Source organism: Prionailurus bengalensis, chromosome E4 (genome assembly GCF_016509475.1).
Source record: "Prionailurus bengalensis isolate Pbe53 chromosome E4, Fcat_Pben_1.1_paternal_pri, whole genome shotgun sequence".
Classification (NCBI taxonomy): Eukaryota; Metazoa; Chordata; class Mammalia; order Carnivora; family Felidae; genus Prionailurus; species Prionailurus bengalensis.
The window spans coordinates 6,386,238-6,408,050 of record NC_057360.1 but is presented as its reverse complement, the minus strand read 5'-3'; the positions used below and the strand labels follow the sequence as shown (position 1 = coordinate 6,408,050).

At 39.8% G+C, this 21,813-nt stretch overlaps 1 protein-coding gene across 4 annotated transcripts in view; it reads left to right on the top strand.

The window, feature by feature from the left end:
- The window catches only part of SDCCAG8 (SHH signaling and ciliogenesis regulator SDCCAG8), a 246,594-nt gene that overhangs the window by 83,112 nt on the left and 141,669 nt on the right, over window positions 1-21,813 (top strand). For all 4 annotated transcript variants that reach the window (XM_043568299.1, XM_043568296.1, XM_043568298.1 and 1 more), the window contains exon 12: window positions 2,043-2,159. In XM_043568299.1, the coding sequence (XP_043424234.1) occupies window positions 2,043-2,159 (117 nt within the window). The remainder of the gene's footprint in view (window positions 1-2,042; window positions 2,160-21,813) is intronic.

Here is a 21,813-nt window from a genome sequence, read left to right as displayed (position 1 = left end):
TGCTTTATAATTTAGTAATTGCAATTGCCTTTAATATATAGAAGAAACAAAGCCCATTTTTTTCTTTTTTTCCCTTGAATTTCTTTAATTCTCCATTTGCTTTCTAAAACTCAAGTTAGCCAATATAGAGGTTTAAAGCTGTCATATTTGCCAATATATTCAGCGTGTTTGTGTGGAGGCTAAGGGTAAATGTAAGGGAGTTGGGATAGAGGGGTGACGGTGGTTAATCCAGATTTAGGGAGAAAGCTGTGGTGAGTGTTCAGTCCATTGTAGGGAGAGAACTTTCTGTTGAAACATGTACAGTCGAGATGCCTCTTCTATCTTTAGAACTGTCCAAAAAAACACTCCAGCATCAGAAGGGTGCCTTGAGGTGGCTCCAACCCTGAGATGAAATCATTCTACTTCAGTTTAATTCGTTAGTTTATTTTAGATGAAATTCAAGTGTCATGGATAAACTTAGCAGATGCTAACATGGAAGCAGTAAGGCAAGGGAACTTTAAAAATAAAATTAAGGGATAAAATAATTTTAAATAAAACTTAATGCCTAGGCATTTATTATTACACAATAATTATGTTGGTATTAGGTTTGAAACACCATGGCTGTGTAATTATTATTTCCTGGCGTCAATTTGGTTTTATTCATTTCATTCATGTATATACATCGAATAGGTTGGAATAGTGAAGAACCAAGAAGGAAAGGGAATTAGGGCCCCTGTAATTTTTTTCTGTCATTCTTCATTTTAAACTTTATTTAGCTTTAAAATTAATAACTTTTTATAAATTACTAGTGTTTTTGAAATGGGAGGGGTCAGCTCTGACACATTCAAGGCATTTGAATTTGAACTTCAAGTAGAATTTTCAGTAATTGTATTCTTTTCCTAGTATTTTGAGGGCCACTGGGGAGAAACTTACTGACTTTTTCTTCTGTCAGATTGGTTTATTTTTAAAAGTGTTTTTTTGTTTGTTTGAGCATAGGAGATAGATGGAGGTTTTATAAGATTCTAATACCTCAGTAATGATAAAACTAATTTCTAAAGTTCTGATTGTATTTTCGGATAAATACCAAAATTGAAAGGTTTCAAGCACCTATAACCGTTGGATGAAACATAATTTTTAAAAACTTGTATTTGTAAATCAGAGACTGAATTAACAGACGTGTGTGTTAATCTCTTACAGGTTCTCAGTTATCTCAAAGGCTCATAATTTCTTTAGATTTATCTGCTGAATTGCATTTACCAAATATATTTACCTGTGTGTAGAGCCCTTGTATAAAAAAAAATTTATACAAAAAAATTGTGTAAGGGATGATACACAACACTTTTAGGATGCTGTGTGTGTTCATTATTTAATGATATGTTAAAATCATTTCACTTAAATGTGTATTTTCCTTTTATGTTGAATGCTACAGTTATAAATGCAGAGTGTGCATGGTTCCAGTCTATGACTCTTACGAGACAGTGTTTCTTAATTTAAGTGCATAGCACTGTGCATAAGATTGATGTTATCTAAGAGATTGTAGTGAATACTAGGGACCACTTTACACGTAAATACCGATCATATAGCCTATTAGCAGAGAGAAAAATTCCTTTATAAATTTCTTGAATAAAAACCTAACTGATCAAATCTTTAAGGGAAACCTTTATTTTATAGAATGTCTGTTTAACTGTAATAATTTGAATGAGTATTGATATAGCTTAATATTTTAGTTAATGATTTCACCTAGTTAAGATTGAGGTGATAATGCATTTTGGATAATAGCATGCAATTGAAACGATTTTTCCCACAAAAAATCTTGGGCACATTACTTAAATTTCTCAATACATTTCTTTATCTGTAATCTGAAGTTGTTAAACTCAGTGGTACCTGATACTGCCTTCGCATCTTAACAGAATACATTGAATATTCTATACAGAAAATGCCATTCTTAGAAGAGTTCTATTGTATTTTATTTATATGACCTCTAGGGGGCACCAAAAGATCTAATTGCAGGCATTGCCTGGTAGATTCCAGCAGCTATTGATGTAGTTTTTACAATCTAACAGGTGTGTGGGGAAATGCGCTATCAGTTGAATAAAACCAAAATGGAGAAGGATGAGGCAGAGAAGGAGCACAGAGAGTACAGAGCAAAAACTAAAAGGGATCTTGAAATGAAAGATCAGGTAAGAGATGACAAGGGTAACTGCAGCAATTAAAGACCTAATTAAAGACGTAAGTTATTTATTTCTATTATATTGCTTCTAACTAATGGAACAATCCAGTTTATACTATTAAAAGAATTTCATTTCTAGTTGCCTAAAATTATCACCTTTCACATGAAATGGTGAGAATACAGCCGCATGCATATAAAATCCCAATCTGACAGGTCATAAATAATACATTTGGATATGTGTATCTATTACTTACAAAAGTAAAAAAAAAAAAAAATGTTCTAATGCACAGTTTGAACCTAAAATATACGTACATAAAGTTCTTGAAAGATGCCAACTTGAATCCAATTTTAAGTGAAAAAGTTTAAAATTTGTAAGATGAGATGAGTTGATATGTAAATATGTCAATCAAATTGATTGTTGGCAGAGTGAAACCAGTTTTAACTAAGATAACCATGAATACGTTTGCCTAAATACAGGGAAATTAGAAATGTTAGGGGAAAATGCTGCTTACTTCAATCTCAGCTGAACAGATGTTTTATGTTATATCTTTGTTGAGATCGTGTAGATACTCCAATTTTAATTGTCGACATGGATAAAGTTTTTAGAGAGGCAATTCTAATAGACTCACTTTGGATTTTCTATTTTTATGTTACAGTACAGAACATTGGAGGCTCTCATTCTTTATGTTCAGCAAAAGCAGATTGATAAATCTATTCCATTAAAATGAGTTCTCAGTGTCAATATTTTTTTTTAAAAAACACCACAATTTAAAAGTAGGTGGCTCTTGGTAAATTTTTTCAAAACATATTTCTAGTTCAAGGCATTTTATTATACTTTCCAGCATATTTTCCCTTTCAACCCCGTCAACTTTCTATGCAGATGACACAGAGACAGTTGGGAAAAGTATTAAAAATGAAAGTGATAATGAAATTTAGTACAAAAAGTTTTTCAAGGCATAGCTGAAATCTCTGGCATTAAGTTAACATCTGAACGACCAAAATCAGATTCTGCTTTTGTGCCGCTATATTCAGACTTTAATTTTCAGAATTTTCATTACTAACATGTACGGATAATGAAACTATTTCATGGCATCCAGTTGGGGGCGTGCCTGATAGTAGAATTGAAAATCCTCTCTGTCCTCGACTGAAGGACTAAGACTACCACACCAAACGGAACTTTCCTTTCCTTTCCTTTCCTTTCCTTTCCTTTCCTTTCCTTTCCTTTCCTGATGTATAATGACTTTTTTTTTTAAGGGTATCATCTTGGTTTGCTCACTAGCATTATTATATACTTTTGTAATAGTATTTTATAGCATCTGCCCAATATAACATCTTGGACTAACTGGAAAAACAAATAGGAAGAGTGTCTGAGTTATTTAAAATTACAGGATAATGTTCCAGAGAGAAAAAACACTATAGGAATAATAAGATTAGCATATCACTTGTAAATGAATAACGTGTAGAAGTGTCTGTAGTATTTGTCTTTCAGAGCTTATAGCTCTTGGCAATTAACCAGCAATGATGTGGAGGCTAAGGTTGCAGGATTTTAAAAGGAGCCGTTTCCATTTGTAAACCATTTCCTGCTACATAGTGAAACATTAGCAGTTTTCATAATGATTTCCAGTGTTTTTAGATAAAGATGTGCCTTCTCAGGAGGTCAGAGGGTTAGGAATAAAACCTTGGAACGGTTACAAGATGCTTGTGATGTGATGTGCTCGTTACCATTTTCTCTTGGACAGAATGTGAGGAAATCTTATAGGTACTCTTTGTAACTATTTTGTATCAAACAGACAGTTTCTGAAAAGAAAGGAGTGGTGTCTCATTCCGAGGATGATCTGGACGAGCAAAGCAGCAATTGTTCTTTGGTCTTTCAGCCATGACCTGACCTTCTGTCCGCAAGACCAAAGAGCTCCTTTGCTTGCCCACCATCTGCACTCAAGAGAGAAATTTACATTCAACTTTTAAAAGCTGGGCATGTCGAGCATTTATCTGAAATACTTATAATAATATAAAGTGTATTTAACTTTTAGAGTGTTACACATCACGCAATTGAGCATGACAAGAAGGCCATCTCTAGCTTCACAAACAAAGTGTTCCTTGTAATATAGTCATTTTATTCATATTTTTGTTAATCTGGACTCTTGATACATTTTTAAAGTAGGTGGGAAACTGTGAGATTGGAATGTGGTAAGAACAAGAGCTTTTTTGATGTCTACAAAATAGGGCAAATGGTTGAGCACCAAAATCATTTTCTTTGTGACCCGAGCCTTGACTCTGGCATAATTAGAAGGAAGGGTTAGGGGACTAACAATAGCGATCTCTTCCTCCCACTTTCTCCTTTTCTTCTTTATATTGTGTCAGGAACCCATGGGCGGATTATCCTTCCCATCAACTCCTTTGTATCACATCAGCATAGAGCAGCCCTGCCAGCCCGAGAGGACGCTTCTTGAACTAAAAAAAAAAAAAAAAAAAAAAAAAGACATTTGGTTTGGAGGAGAATGAAAAATCTGTACCCTGATTTTTATTACAAATTTTTTGTAAGCAACAGGTACACACACACACACACACACACACACACTCCATTACTGGAATTTAAAAACATACAAAGAGAATGTTAATATGAACTCCCACATCTCCATCACCTAGGCTCACCATTTTGCCAATTCTATTCCATCGATCTCGTGGGTTTTTTTCCTCTCTTCCTCCTTCGTCTTTTTTGTCGCCTTTGTCGTCTGTTTCTTCCTCTTCTCTCCCGAATTCTGTCTTCTTCCCCCATTGCTCCTTTTGCTGAAGTATTTGAGGCAGATCTCATACATGATGTTATTTCACTCATGAACCCCTCAGTGTGCATCTATGAAGGATATTTTTTTTCATAACCACCAGGTCGTCATCACACATGACAATACCAACAATAATTCTTTAATATCTGATAATGCCAAGCCCATATTCACACTCCTTTGACCATCTTAACAATGTCTGTTTTATGGCTGGTTTTTTTAGAACCAGACAGACAAGAGCATTTTTGTGTGTCAGGATGTTATGGTTTGATCTTCTTTAACAGGAGATAAAGGGATATCTCAGCAAAATTTCAACTTTCTTTATCTGCTGTTGTCTCATTAAATTTCACACATATATTTTGATTGTGCTCTGAATTTATAAGGTGCGTCAGCATCATTCTAAAGAAATATGAATTAATCCTAGAGCCAACTGTCTGAAGGAAAATGGCTACCATGTCGCAACCCCAATAGTCATATCCTGAAGTGAGCCCTGTAGAGTCTGAAAGACAAATTTTGTAATTAATTCAGTCTTACGTTTAAGATTCAGGAGTGTGACTGGAAGCCCATTACAAAGGTTATGGCCGATAAAGAAGTGAAAGTTCCTTTGTCACCTTCCATTCTGGTAGATGAATCTCCGAAGGTGATTCTTCAGAGCTAAAAGGTTTGATCAGGGCATAGTATAAACAGAAAATGCAGTAATTTCAAATGCAGGGGAAAAGTGATGTTTTAAAGGTATTAAAATATAAAAATTTTCCTTTCTTTTATAGCCTTTCTCTCTCCCCTTGTCCCTTTCTCTCTCTCTCTCTCTCTCTCTCTCTCTCTCTCTCTCTCTCTCTCTCTTTCTCTCACCCAGTTATGGTGTTTTCTATTTGCTGTTTAACTTCGGATGACCTCCAGCAAAGGGCTCCCCGGGGTGGGGGGTGGGGTGAGCAGTGGGGAGACCTACCTGGTAGCTGGATCAGGATAAGCAGAGGCTGTATATTGAGGCCACTGGGTGTTGTCGGAGGCAGGGATGTAGCCACCTCTGTGTCCTGCCCTGTGATGTCAGGGGCACACACCCTCTACCCCATCTTCTCCAGGTTCACATCTGGGCTCCTGTCAGAGGCAGAGCATGACAGCAGTACATGACCCCGCCCCCACACCACCCCCATGACCTGATTCCACCCGAGACACAGGGCAGGATAACACAGCTCGGGCCAGACGAGGGAACTGCAGGGGAACAGGTGACTGAGAACCGTCTCGGGGCTGCTGTGAGGCAGTAAAGGGACAAGACCACGGACCTGAGCAGCAGCGCCACTGCCTCCTCAGACTTTCCTGACAAAACACAAGTGCCAATATGTAGTCATGAGGAAGTTCAAGAGGTCGACCACAGAGCGCTAAATGGCAGGCTTCTCAACACGGGGCCCCATCTGCCTGCACCCATCACACACCCGTGATGGTGCCAAGGCAGTGGGAAGAGGCAGGCAGAGGTGTGGTGTGCTGCTGCACGTACGTGCACTCCCACTGACACACGCAGACGTGGAGGAGTGTGTAACACGCCTGCGGGCCCTGTACCCGTAACCGACGGCTCATGGGCCGAATCAACAGACTGTCTGTTTTGACAAATAGTTGTGTTAGAACACGGCCACATCCATTCGTTCTCTATTGTCGACGGCTGCTTTCCTGCTACACAGAGTTGAGTTGTGGCGGAGACACTCGAGCCCACGGAGACTGAAACATTTACTCTCTGAGCCCTTATGGACCAAGTCGGCCAGCCCTGGCCCTGGGTATAGAAATAGAACTGTATGTCTTCGGGTTCTTACTAAACAGTGGAGCTTGGGTTCAAAGGCTCCTCAATCTTCGATGATAACTTAATGGTTTTAGAGTATTTCTCAGTGCAGCACGTGGCCTTTTTCCGTGGCCTCTTCATCATCTCATGGCCTTGCCAAATGAGTGTGTGACTGCTTATGGCGTCATCATCTTAGTGGTGGCACATGGTGTAATAATGGCTTAGGTGAGAGTATAAATATAAAAGTTGCTTTGCAGCACAATTTCTTTTAGGTTGGTACAGTTTTTTTCAGATAAGACTTTTTTTTTTTTCCCACCAGTATTGCATAAGTTGTAACTTTGGAGTTGTAGCTACAACTGAGCAGGAGGCGTTGAAGTTCAAAATTACTTGAGTGGGGTAATGAAAACAAATATTTTAGGGTAGGGCACATATAAAAAAGAAATAGATCAGAAAATTTTGGCTAGAAAAATTGGGCCAAACAAGAATTTGAACTCCTATCTACAGCAGTATGATTCAGCACTTTAGTACTGACGTCATAGGTGGACTGTTTCAGTGGAGGAATTATTTCTGAAGTACAGTTGACTTATTTAAATTGTCGCAAGACGTGCATCTGTTCTGTATGGCTTTGTGTAAAGATGAGAAGAAAGCCTTCAAAGTCCTAAAAGGAGATCCTACTGAAGGGCAGAGAAATAAAGACAATGAAGAAAAGTTGAAGAATTACACCTTTTTATTTCGAGAAGTCTAAATCTTCGCTACCTTCACGGACTAGACAGATTCTTTCAGGGAGGAAGCTTAACACCTGTTTAAACGCCTTGATCCTCAATATGGAAAGAATAAGAAGAAAGCTATTTAATCACAGCAACTGGAAATCACAACAGCCTGAAATAAGAACTTTCTGACAGTAAGATGATTGCAGTAGATTGCAGCAACAGGCAATGGAACTTTCTTCCCTGAAACTGCCAGTTTCAAACAATAAGAACAATATGCTGAAAACCCAGCAAATGGACCTCCGAGGTCCACTGTCTTCTACTGGATTGTGGGAGCATCCTCAGAATATTTCACTCCGATCTGTTCAAGTGGCTAGTAGTGGTATTTGTCTTTTCTGCTTGTAATTTAGCACCTACAGATTAAAGCGAAATCCTCCTCAGCTCTGTTCTCTGCTTTGTGTCTGTAGTGCCATGTGATCTCGTCGGAAGGCTTTGGGGGAGTATACTGAGATAATGGATAGCTTCTGGAGAGCTAGACTTGAGAGACTTTCCAACTACCACCTGCAGTCTCACTTCTGCCTCTGAAAGCTGACTGGGAGAGGGGCCACTTGGGCATGCCGTTAGCACATGTAATCACTCGGTCCTGGTGATGACAGAGCTGCTCTCCAGTGTTCTTCACACCCTCTTCCAGCGCTGGAGGCTCAGCGCGTCCCTCTCCCTGCTCCTCACTCAGGCAGCAGCCGCGTTCGAGGGCTTGGCCTACCCAGGCCGGTGCAGGAGGCACCGAGGGGGTGCTAGCTGGAAGACCCAGGTCCTGCCCTGAGGGAGTTTATATTCTAGTTGAGGAGATGGGGTACACATTTGAACATGCCTACAAAAACCTTGCAAAGCAGCATATCGACAAGTGCAAATTAATGTAGTGTGAACTTCATGCTGGCTACAGCCCATGCGAGGCAGAATCTGGTTCCATGTGTGTGATGCAATAAAGCTTTTTTTTCTAGCATCTTCCCTAAGTACGCCCTAAAGCATTGTTCCGATAAATTTGTGTTCTTATCACAGCCTAACCAAGAATTGTGAGAAAATTCTTCAGCCCGGCGTATGTCTAATAAATCAGCCTCTTTTGTTCTTGCGCTGTGCGCTGCTTGAATGGGACAAATGGGATCATGTAAATAAAAATAAAATTCATTTAATAAAAGATTATTGAACTTCTGTTTTTTCTAAAACACCATGCAAAGTTAATTTCTTCATTTTAAACCGTAATTGTGTCGTTAAAATTAAAAAATTAGCAGTTAAAAAGTAAGGTTTTTTTTTTGTTTTGTTTTGTTTTGTTTTTTTTGCACAGAACAGTTTCCAAATCAATCCAGTGAATAATACCAAGTTGGAGATTATTGGGGCATTCATCATTTGATAACTCTGTTAATATTTTGTGCAGTACTTGTTTACCCCATTCATGAAAACCCAGTGGAAATTTATACGCTCAAAAAAGAGTCCTTTGATTCTCCAAGAGACATGGTAATGCTATTCACCATAATGATGTATTTTTTAAAAATCAAATGTGTAAGCAGAAACAATATATCTGAAGATAGCAACTTAGGGCTGTTCAGAGATAAGGGTACAAAGAGGATAGAAAACAAGCCAGTTTAGAAAGCATATGCCTTGCGGGGTAAACATTTAGAAATAAATGTCTTTGGATAGGAATATAAAACTGTAAGTGAACTCAAGGAATTTTTGCTGTATTTTCAGATTCACTGGATATACGTATTTTGGTCCTTAAAAAACTTTCCGCATGCTTCTTTTGACTTTAAAGGTTGGACCCATGGACCAACCTGCCGCTCTTGGAGACCATCGTCTTGGGTACCAAGTCCGCAATAGGGGTAGCTACCAGATGGCCAGCAGCGTTTTGTGTGGCCACACTGGCCAGCAAGCTGGGAAGCGTTAGACATGGGGCAGCTACGTGTGCTTTTTCTTTTTTACAGTCCAGAAATATTAGTACTGATACCCAGTGTAAATATTACTCATTACTACAGATGTACAACTTTTAAAACAATATTATATAAACATAAGCACATTCACAGAAGCCAATAATTCCATCACCCAATAGAGCAAATTGTTTTCATTTTTCTGTTTTACCTTTTACTTTTGTCCATATGCATATATGGTATTTGCAAATAGCAAACATGCTACTTGGTAGAATTCTGGTTTTTGCTTATTTCACTTAACTGTATCTCCAGCATTTTTATGTGTTACTTCCTCTTCTTCATAGTGATCACTTCAATATGGCCATGTACCTGTACTTTTAAAGGAAAGAGTAGTAAGTCAGGTTGAAAGAATAATAAGTCAGCTGTCCAACTTCAGCTCAGGTCATGATCTTCCGGTCGGTGAGTTCAAGTGCCGCATCGGGCTCTGTGCTGACAGCTCAGAGCATGGAGCCTGTTTCAGATTCTGTTTCTCTCCCTCTCTCCCTCTCTCTCTCTCTTTCCCCTTCCCCCGCTCATACTCTCTGTCTCTCTCTCTCTCTCAAAAATAAATACAAACATAAAAAAAAAGTCGGATTTGGAATAGAACAAACACTGTTACAAATTTAGAATTTTTTGCCCTAAACTTCACTTGTTGCTTTAATTCAGCAACCATATATGGCATGCACTGTGCCGGGCTGGAGCGCACTTCTGTTTTTTGGTTCTTAGAGAAGGGAAGATGTAAGGCAGGTATGCAAATAACTATATGTCAGAGAGGTCCTAGTAACTATAATTAGCAAACTACACAGGGGGCTGGGGATTTAGAAGAGGGAGAGATGGCATCCTTAAAGGATGGGTAGGACGTTGCCCATTAGAGATGAGAGAGGAAGGCATTTTGGTTGGAAGATCCAGTGTGACAGCTTGAGCAAAGGAATGGGAACGGTGGGGTGGGCTGTGGAAAAGGAAGATGCATTCAAGGAACATATGTGTCTTTTGATTCCATAGCATGCTTGCATAACTGACCCCAACATCTCCAGTGCCATAGAAAATAGGCTTCTTTCTGTAAGGTTCAGAATCCCAGTGCAGTTCCCTATTATATAATATACTGCACACCCTGCAGTCAGGCACAGAAGTCATGTTATATGTGGGGAATATTTGCATTCGTTTTTCATTTCCTTTGTAGTGCTTTCTACGTTAGAAAATAATTTCAAGATTTTCAAATTTCAGATAGCATACAATAAAATGTCATTTTATAAATAATGTTAGAATCAAGTAGGATTAGTTTTTTTTAAAAAAATAAAGAATTCACAGTTCCCTTAATGATTTGTAGAAGGTATCTTCAAATGATGGAAGATATCTTCAAATGACGGGGTCCTACTTGACCTTCGGACTGTGAGTCCAAAGACTTGACTTCTTGATTTGGCTTTTCGGCTAACTTCCTGAGCAAACCTCTCAGAGCCTCACCTTCCTTCCCAGTGAAGTGGGAAGCTTGGAGAAGTGATAGCTAAGGTTTTCTCTAATTCAAAATTCCTCCGTTTCCAGAAACACAGGAGATACTTCTCTGCCTCTCTTAATTATGAACTAAGTATTAATAAAATCAATATAAATCGCATGGAGTTTCAAGTGTCATTTCAAATATTCCAGTTATTCAGCTGATCTGATAAAAATGAAGTTTTACTGTCACCAATTTTAGATCATATTTTTTCATTATGATTAATAATAGGACAATAAAATGTCTAGCCTTTAAAACAGTTGAATTTAATTACAAGACAGACTTTCATTTGCAATAAGGATTAAAGCCCTACTCTGAATTAAGAATGAAGTTCTATTGGATACATTTCAGGCAACAGCACACTGTCCAAGGAAGTATTTTAGAGGAGTAGCCAGCTTTCCTGAAACCCGTGGAATGAAATATCCTCAGCTGGAGTTCCTGTGTGAACTCTCGATCCCCAGGATGACAAGGGTGTATTCCTGTTGGAGAATTATGATCCTAATAGCTAATGCTTTCCCTTAACACTTCCACTTGGTGCTCTAACAAAATGTAGTCCAGGAATGAAATGTGTGGCAGTTCTGGACCTAGGTGACCTATTATATGATCGTGTTCAATTTCTGTATTTTGATTTTTTTGTTAATCATCTGAATGAAAACAATAAAAAAATACTTTTTTAAATTCTCTTAGAGATTTCATGTATCCCTGGAATGTTTCCTGGGCCCTCATTGGAGTCCGGTGTAAGAGACTGCCCCAGGCAGAGGTTATAGATATAAGTCTGCAGATTCTAGATGTAACTGACTGTTAGTAAGTTGCAACATGTCTAGATTCTCCCGTTATTCTTGTTAACAGATTGTCAAAGTAATTTAACCCTTTTTTGGTGTTAACATCTGTAGTTAGGTGGATCCGTTATGTAGTCACATTTAGTTTTTAGGGAAAAGACAAGAGAGCGGCAGTGTCCTTATTTCTTGCCTGCCTACAGCCTTCCTCATGAGGAACGGGAAATTGTTCTTTGTATCACATCTCTCTACTTACAACCGAAGTTCTGATGATCATTCCATCTCTGCTCTGCCTCTCTCCATGGTAATAAGTCACACACCTGATAGCATCAGCCTGGCTTTGGAAATCATGAATCAAGCTGTGGTTGAAAGTTCCCACTGAAGCGCAGGAGAGTGCTCCTGTTTTCTTAGAGTGGCAGCTGGGGGAAAAAGAGAAGTAAATGCTTCTGGGGACACCTTAAGAAGGTGGACTGAAAAGAACTGTTCCACTTGAAAGTTTGTCTCTTCATTGCGAGTACCGCCTTTTCTTTTGGATCCTTCTTTCACTTGCTCAGAATTTTACATAGAGGGGCGCCTGGGTGGCGCAGTCGGTTAAGCGTCCGACTTCAGCCAGGTCACGATCTCGCGGTCCATGAGTTCGAGCCCCGCGTCGGGCTCTGGGCTGATGGCTCAGAGCCTGGAGCCTGTTTCTGATTCTGTGTCTCCCTCTCTCTCTGCCCCTCCCCCGTTCATGCTCTGTCTCTCTCTGTCCCAAAAATAAATAAAAACGTTGAAAAAAAAAATTTTTTTTTAAATAAAAAAAAAGAATTTTACATAGAAACCTGAATTCACTCATAGTGAGAGATAATTGTCATATCCCAATTTGAATTAGAAACTTTAGGGTATCATGTTCAAGTTGCCTCTCCACTGAAATTTATCATAGAATTATAGGACCGGGTCAGTGTTCCTTTCCTAAGTACTGAAGGTCCACTCTCTGTATAGTGATCGAAGCCATACAAGGGTTTGTATAGCAAGAACCAGATATGTTTTAATCGAAAGGTGGAGTTAAGATAATGGATCAAATATCTATTTATGTCTGTATTTATTTTTTTTTAATTTTTTTAACGTTTATTTATTTTTGAGACAGAGAGAGACAGAACATGAATGGGGGAGGGGCAGAGAGAGAGGGAGACACAGAATCGGAAGCAGGCTCCAGGCTCTGAGCCGTCAGCCCAGAGCCCGACGCGGGGCTCGAACTCACGGGCTGCGAGATCGTGACCTGAGCTGAAGTCGGACACCCAACCGACTGAGCCACCCAGGCGCCCCTGTCTATATTTTAAAATCTATGAGTGGATATTGATCTTTGTATGTATCTTGCTAACATGTCATACAAGAAGTATGACTAGCTGATGATGAAAACCAGTCTTAAGTCTCTAAATGCTGAATTTAGGATACCTTAGACTTACCTCATCAGCTGGAAGAGAGAGTAGGCCTTCTCAACCACAGCTTGATTCATGATTTCCAAAGCCAGGCTGATGCTATCAGGTGCGTGACTTATTACCATGGAGAGAGGCAGAGCAGAGATGGAATGATCATCAGAACTTCGCTTGTAAGTAGAGAGATGTGATACAAAGAACAATGTCCCATTCCTCATGAGGAAGGCTGGAAGAGAAGAGAGGACCCTCTGAGAGTTGTCTCAGTTATAAAAACAATAAGAGAGGGGCGCCTGGGGGCTCAGCTGGTTAAGCATCCGACTTCAGCCTAGGTCATATCTCACCGTTCCCGAGTTCGAGCCCCACATAGGGCTCTGTGTTGACAGCTTGGAGCCTGGACCCTGTTTTGGATTCTGTGTCTCCCTCTCTCTCTGCCCTTCCCCCACTCATACTCTGTCTCTCTATAAAAAATAAATCAACATTTAAAAAATAATTTAAAAAAGAGAGAAAAGAAGAGTAGAGGAAAGGGAGGAAAAAGGAGGAGAAAATGAAAAAGATTTTAGAAAGCATTCTATAGACATTTACACTAAGAATAACTGGGCTTTCCATTAGACTCTAACTCAGGAAAGGCAAACATGACCACAGATCCATCCATTATGTTCCATCAGCAGTTTCAGGAGGGATCCATAATAATAGATTTTTTAAAACTAGAATTGCTATTATAACCACCTTCTCCCTACTTCCTCTCCCCTAAATCATTACTGGTTGTTGAGAGTAATTCCATATAGCGTGGCATTTTTCAGAAGATGCTTTTTAATCACATAGCAATAAAATTGATGGAGGTGATTTTTTTCATTACCTCCCTCGTTTCATTGGCCACATATGAAAAACCAGAGTTGGAGGGCCTCAGGTCATAAGGAGCAATGGCTTCATGGGCACTGAGAGCCAGAAAGTGTTTAATGACTTAAGCTGTCCCCTTCATGTTGTAGAGGTTTAGACTGCAGGGGAGCACAGAATGATTATCTCACTTTTATGCACTACTTTGTTTAATATTACTGATAAACTATTATATGTCACTCACAAATAGTCACTGGGGTTGCAGTAGGATATATTTAAATAAACTATGTGTATTGCTCATACAACTCTTCTGGTCTGGTGAGGAGGTGAAATGTGACAAGGTGGGGGCTCAGTGCAAGGGGTGGCATCCTGTGGTGGGAGAGAGTTTGAAAAGATTCTACTCAACAGCCAATTCTCCACATGGATGATAAGAAAAATCAATGGGGGAAAGAGTAGTTTTTCAACAAATGGTGCTGGGCAACCTGGATATCCACATGTCAAAGAATGAACTTGGGCCGCGACCTTGCGCCATATTCCAAAATTAACTCAAAGTGAAGACGTAAATGTAAGAGCTAAACTTCTAAAACTTTTGGAAGGAAACATAGGCCTAAATCTCTGTGACCTTGGACGAGACAGTGGTTTCTTCGTTATGACACCAAAGGCACAGGCAACAGAAGAAAAAGAATAAATCAAGCATCATCCAAATTGGAAATGTTTGTGCTTCAAAGGTCGTCATCCAGAAGGTGGAAAGGCAATCCCCACAAAGAGAGAACATGTTTACAAATCACCTAGCTGGTAGGAGACTTGTAACTAGGACTTATAAAGCATGCGTACAATTTAATAAAAAGACAACCCAATTTAAAAATGGGCGAAGAACCTTAGTAGATATTTCTCCAAAGAAGACAGGCAAATGGCAGAAGAAGTTTGTGCACAGTCGCTCATCATCATTAGCTGTGAGAGAAATGCAAATCCAAATCAAGATAAGAACTACTTTCCACCTACTAGAACGACTGTAACCAAAAAGACAGATAATAACAAGTGTTGGCGGAGATGTGGAGAAATCAGAGCCTCGTGCATTGCTACTAAGATTGTAAAGTGGTGCATCTGCTTTGGGGAAAAGTCTGGCAGTTTCTCCAAAGGTTCAACATGGAGTTACCGTGCAACCCAGCATTTCCACTACTACGTGTATACCTGAGAGAAAGGACACACGTCTCCACAAAACTGTGTTCCTGCATGTTCATTGCAGCATTATTCATAATAGCCCCAAATGGCAACAACTTCAGTGTTCATCAACTAGTGATGTGATTATATCTATTTCTGTATACTGGCAGTAAAAATGAAAGGAGTATTGATGCATTCTATAACATGGTCAAACCTTGAAGGAAGTATGCTAAGTGAAACAAGCCTGTCACAAAACAACTTATTGTATGACTCCATTTATGGGAAATGTCCAGAATAAGCTAATCTTTAGAGACAGAAAGATTAGTGGTGGCTTGGGGCTGAGGAGGTTGGGGGCAAATGGGGACTCCTGCCAATGAGTATGGGGTTTCTTTGGGGGGCAATACAGTGTTCTAAAATCAACTGATGTGATGGTTGCACAACTCTGTGAATATGCTAAGACATGTTCAGTTGCACACTTGAATGAGAGAATTATACGTGAATTATGTCAACAGAGCTGTTGCTTAAAAAAATATTCCTACCACAGGGGCACCTGGGTGGCTCAGTCAGTTAAGCGTCTGACTCTTGGTTTCAGCTCAGGTCACGATCTCAACTTCGAGGTCACAACTCAAGTTCGAGCCCCACATTGGGCTCCGCACTGGCAGTGTGGAACCTGCTTGGGCTTCTCTTTTTCTCCCTCTCTCTGCCCCATCCTCACTCACTCTCTCTGTCTCTGTCTCTCTCTCAAAAATAGATAAATAAACATTAAAAAAAGAATCCTACCCTACATGTCGTATTTCAGCCTAGTCTGGAGGGGAACAAGAGTAGGAAGGAAAGGCCATTCAGGTAAAAGGGACAGAATAAGTAGGGACACTGATCCGTATATATCTGGAGGACAAAAGGAGGCTCCAGAGGTGAGGACGGAAGACTGAGCCCCAGAAAACTGTAGTCTCTTGCCAGAAATATCTGTGAATCACTTGACGTCAGAGTCTGTATCTTGTTCTGCATCCCCAGTATCCAGCACAGAGAAGGCTTACCAAAAGTTTCATCTGTCAGTTGCACAAGTGAGTAAATGAATGCACAGGTGAGCTGAAGAATGAACTTTAAATACTCAGTAATAGGGGCGCCTGGGTGGCTCAGTCTGTTAAGCGTCCAACTTTCAGCTCAGGTCATGATCTCACAGTTTGTGAGTTCAAGCCCCACGTTGGGTTCTGTGCTGACAGCTCAGAGCCTGGAGCCTGCTTGGAATTCTGTGTTTCCCTCCCTCTCTCTTCCCCTCCCCTGCTCATGCTCTGTCTGTCTCTGTCTCTCAAAAATAAGAAAAACATTTAAAAGAAAGTAGTAATAATGCCTCAACTAAACGACACCTCCTCTAACTCCTAGTACATGTTTGTTGTGCTAGAGCAGACAAAAAGTGTTAGAGTCAAGAGGAAAGGAACTTCCTTTATAGTCACATTTCCATTTTAGCAGTTCATTAACTTGTTTACAACATTTGATCAGTCTTTTTGTATTTTGCCACTCTCGTAAGAGCGACATGGTATCTCACTGTGGTTTTAATTTGCATTTCCCTAATGATTGATGATACTGACCATCTTTTTGGGTGCCTGCTTGCCATCCATATACTTTCATCAGTTGCAACGATCCCTGCAGGTTCAAGATACCATTGTCTTCACTGGTGTTACTGCAATCATGTCCTGACTGATTTCTCTTCCCCAGTTTCTCCCCATCTAGTCCCTTTGCAACCAGAAGGACCCTGTGAAAACTGTGTCAGGTCTTGTCACTCTTCTGATTACAACCATCCATTGGTTCCCTATCTCAGTCATGGTGATCTACAAGGGGAAGGTGCTGCACAGTCTGGCTCTCCTGTTACTTCTCCATATTCATCTCCTACTCCTTGTTCCCTGCCTCCCCTCCCCTCACCGCCCCCCCCCCCATCTCCCTGCTCCAGCTGCACTGGCTTCCTTGCTGTTCCTCAAACACATCAGATCCTACTCCCCCTGCCGCCCCGCCCCCCACCTCTCTGCTGTAGCTACACTGGCTTCCTTGATGTTCCTCAAACACATCAGATACACTCCCACTTTGGGGCCTTGGTACTTGCTGTTCCCTTTGTCTGAACACTGTTCCTCAGGATAGCCTTATGGATCACCAGCCTTCAAGTCATTGCTCTCATATCTCCTCTGTGAGCCCTTCTCTGACCACCTTATTTTAAATTTTTTTTTCAACGTTTATTTATTTTTGGGACAGAGAGAGACAGAGCACGAACGGGGGAGGGGCAGAGAGAGAGGGAGACACAGAATCGGAAACAGGCTCCAGGCTCCGAGCCATCAGCCCAGAGCCTGACGCGGGGCTCGAACTCACGGACCACGAGATCGTGACCTGGCTGAAGTCGGACGCTTAACCGACTGCGCCACCCAGGCGCCCCTCTGACCACCTTATTTTAAATTTTACCCTGTTCCCCCAGGACTCCCTCTTGCCCTTTCTGCTTTATTTTATTCCCTATCTTTCTCACTTATTTTATTATCTGCCCTCCCCCACCCCACCACCACAATATTGGTTCCATGAAGGCATGTCCCCCTCAGTCCATACTCAACATTTACTGAAGCACATTGTGAGTTGAATTGCATCATTGAGATATCTTCTCATTTTCATTTAGAAACACAAATCCAAACTCCTAGCTTCCAAGGCCCCGTGTAATCTGATCACTACCTGTCTTTCTACCCCTTCACCTGCTCTTCCTGTCTCCATTCTCTCAAGCCTCAGTGGGTTTCCTTTAGCTTCTCAAACGTGTCAGCTCCACCTTATCTGTTCTTCTGCACTCTTCCTGTGCTTAACCAGCTGTTTCTCTTTCTAAGTCCCACTTGCCTGTCTCCACCCCATTAGTCTCTCATGGCATCTGGTTTACTTCCTCCATGGAACTTATTGTAATTTTTAATTATTTCATTATTATTATTATTTTTACTAAAAAATCTGTCTCTTTTATTGGAATGTACGTTATTTGAGGTCAGAGACTCTTACTGTCTTATTCCCTTTGGGGTTCCTGTGCTCCAGTGTCTAACATGCGGTGAAGGCCCCAGTAACTGGATGGATGAGTGGGTAGAGAGGTAGCCAAGCGGTTAGGCCCTGAGAGTACATGCCTATAGTCAAATTCTCCCTTCACTACCTACTACCTGGTGAACTTGCGCAAGTTCCTTAAGATGTCCGAGCCCCAGTTTTCTGATCTGTAAAATGAGAACAGATAAAATTAGCACTTTACAGGGTTTTATAAAAATTGGAGATAATCTACGTTAACCCCATAGCACAGTACGTGACATACAACTGATCTGTACATGTTAACGTATTAGTATATATTGGTATATGTTAGTATATTTTTACTAATGTCTTGATGAGTCTTATTCACATTCTCTGCCCACATCTCTTTCTCCTGACTGTGTTCTATCTAGTTGCTCTCCAGAGTCATGGTAACCACATAATGATATTTTTGGTATGACCTGACTAGTCATGTGAGCTTACATTAATCTAGCTTTGGAACCCAGGTACCGTTTTGCATTATGTGTTTATCAACTATGTCTCACTGTGAACTCTTCTCGAGCTCGAGTTCAGTTAAAACCCCAAACAGCACGTGTCTGCTTCCCTACACCGGGAAGTAAATACAGCTATTTGCATTTGTCTCTCTGAAAGTTGATCGTTTTAGTTTGGACCTATTGTGTCAGCTGGCCTGAACCTCTTTGGATTCTGTTCTTGACATCTCAGCGTAATAAATTAGTCCTCTCAGATTTATGTCCCAGGCAGGTTTGACCAGCAACATCATTGGTGTGCTCCGTAAAGTCAGTGCTTTACGCAGTTTAGCAGGAATCGCAGAGCAGAACCCTGTGACCTGTGGCTGGAGACCTCCCTAGAGCTGGATACTTCCATTGTCTTTCACATGGTTTCTTAAGCTGATGTGTTTATTTTCTTCTTTGAGAACCAGGCCATTTTCCTTCTTCAAGATAATTTTAGTCAAATCAAAACACACTGACTTTTGTACCTACTATGTACAAGTAGTGTGTGTGGGCCCCACTGAGCCATATGACAGATTAGATTGATGGCAAATAATGAAGAAATTAGGCATAGATGGCTAAGAAATCAAACAAAGTGCCTTTGTAAATAGGGAGCAGATTTGTAGTTGGCAGGATTTAAACCCGTGTTGGGAAGCTCCCAGTGGAAGGGGATGGGCCTGCCTGAAATTCCAATTTCTTCATCTAAGTAATCTGGATAAATACACTAAATTGGAAATCTGAGGAATTAGACTGTAGAATTCTATTCTGAGATTTCTTCTATTCATTCTATTGGCCTACTCTCCTTTTAAAAGTATGTTTGTATACATATATCAAATCATTATGCTGTGTACCTAAAAGTACAGTTTTTTAAAAAAAATTAATGTTTATTTATTTTTGGGAGAGAGAGAGACAGAGACAGAGACAGAGTGTGAGTGGGGGAGGGGCAGAGAGAGAGGGAGACACAGAATCTGAAGCAGGCTCCAGGCTCTGAGCTGTCAGCCCAGAGCCCGACGCGGGGCTCAAACTCACAAACCGCAAGATCACGACCCAAGCCAAAGTCAGATGCTTAACTGACTGAGCCACCCAGGAGCCCCTAAAAGTACAACGACCCTCGAACATCATGGGTTTGAACTGCTAGGGCCCCCTTATGCAGGGTATTTTATGATAAATACAGTACAGTACTATAAATGTATTTTATTTTCCTTATGATTTTCCTAATAGCATTTTCTTTTCTCTAGCTTACCTTATTGTAAGGGTACCGTACATAATACATAGAACTTTCATGTTAATCAACTATTTATGTTATTGGTAAGACTTCTTGTTAACAGTAGACTTTTAGTAGTAAAGTTTTGGGAGAGTCAGAAGTTCTGTGTGGATTTTCAAGTTTGTCAGGGACCAGCACCCCTAACTCCGACATTGTTCAGGGTCAACAGTAATACAATGTTATATGTCAATTTTATCTCAGTGGCAAAAAGTATTACATCCTCATCATTACCCTTTTTTTTTCTCTTCTATGCCAACTTCATTTTTCTTTATGAAAATGAGTGAAAGCAAGAATTATGTTATTTTTCTAATCATCACAACATGTAAATTCTGTACTTTATATGAAAGTGTCTTCTAAACTGTGAAAAGCTGTATATATAGAGAGAGCTGTTATGATTGAATAGGTGTTCAGTAAATTGAGTAGATGAATTTACTCCTTTGTATGTGGATGGTATTAATGTAAAAGAATCATACCCAAAATATTTATTAACTGAAGCATCTATTTTACATTGGAAGCTTCTTGCCAAAATTAGTTAGAAAATACAGGTTATTTTTGAGTTGAAGTGAAGTACAATAAATTCTTAAGTTCCCCAAATAGAACGTTACAGAAATATTTATATAACTCACAGCTAAAGTGAATTTTCTAAAAACTCCCCATAAGGTGAGATCACGTACGCCATGTCTCAGTACAGAAGGATTTTTTTTTCAATCAGTTATGTCTCTAAAAATAAACCCAGTTTTGTTGTTAAAATTTGCTGTTTCCTCTTCACATAAGAACGTCTCATTAATTTGGGTGAAAACCATCCAACAAGATAAGGTTAAATTGTCCAGTTTTCCAGTGGAAGAGAACCCATTTTGTGTCACGAGCAGAGTAGCAGCTAAGAGGTGAGTTGAAGACAGACATGCTGGTTCAGTGGTCAGAGGATTTTGAATCCAAGCATAGGTGTTCAGGGAAGAGGTTTGGATGCTCTACGTGTGCTTTTAGTAATACCCTACCTCTCTTACGCTCTTTAGAGTTTTCTAGCCAGAGCACTGATATTGATGTTCTCTGTCATCAGGTACACCGAGGAGTAACAGAGTGGGTGGGTAGAAAAAAGGGGTGACCTCTTGGAGGTCCAGTATATTTGCATGGGGCAGAAGAGGGGCCGTATGCCATCGTCTGTACTGTTAAGTGGTCTAGACTCCTTAGATGGGGGTTTACTTTTCTCGGTCATTTGAAACTGATTTTTCTCAAAAATTAAAATATGATTTCCTATAAAGTAAAATCATTCAGTTTCAAGTGAAAGGCTGGGAGATCTTGAATAGGTCTAAATGTTTGAGCTTTTCTTGGTTTAAGAGAAAAGGAATGTTTTATTTTGCCCCCAGCACCTATACTAAAGAGTAATATTGATAAAAAAAAAATCCAATAAAATATATTTTTTAATTAAGGAATGATATATATGGTCTTATGAAACTAATTTTAAAAAGAGGAGATCTGAGTCTTAAATTTGTTCTGATTGTCAGAGATTGACAGAATTTAACTAATAGGAGAATACACAGAGCACAAAGAAAAACTTCTTGTTGAATAACAGTTGTCAGAGAAGAAACAGATGATGTGTTTTCTTTACTGCATTTAAAAAATTAATTATTGCCAATAGAAGCTTGTTTATGCTTGTTAACTGACTTAGCCTTGTGGTTTGGCATTTTTCCACGTTTAAATAGAAATGGGTTTTGACAGAGAGTCCGAAGACTGGGTTCTAGTCCAGCTGAGTGAACTTCAGTAGGTTCTCTACAGTGGACCCCAGTATTCCCATTTGTAAAGGGAGAGAATAGATAAAGAGGATAACTGGGCATCTTCTGTTTCTCACTGTACCTTTTTTTATTTAAAGGCCTTTATTTAATTTTTATTAAACAAAGTCTTGAAGTAAACAGGGAAGTTAACACTCCAAATGTTTCAGGAGGCTCCTAAATGATTTAGGGTCATTTTGGTAGAAGCACATTTTA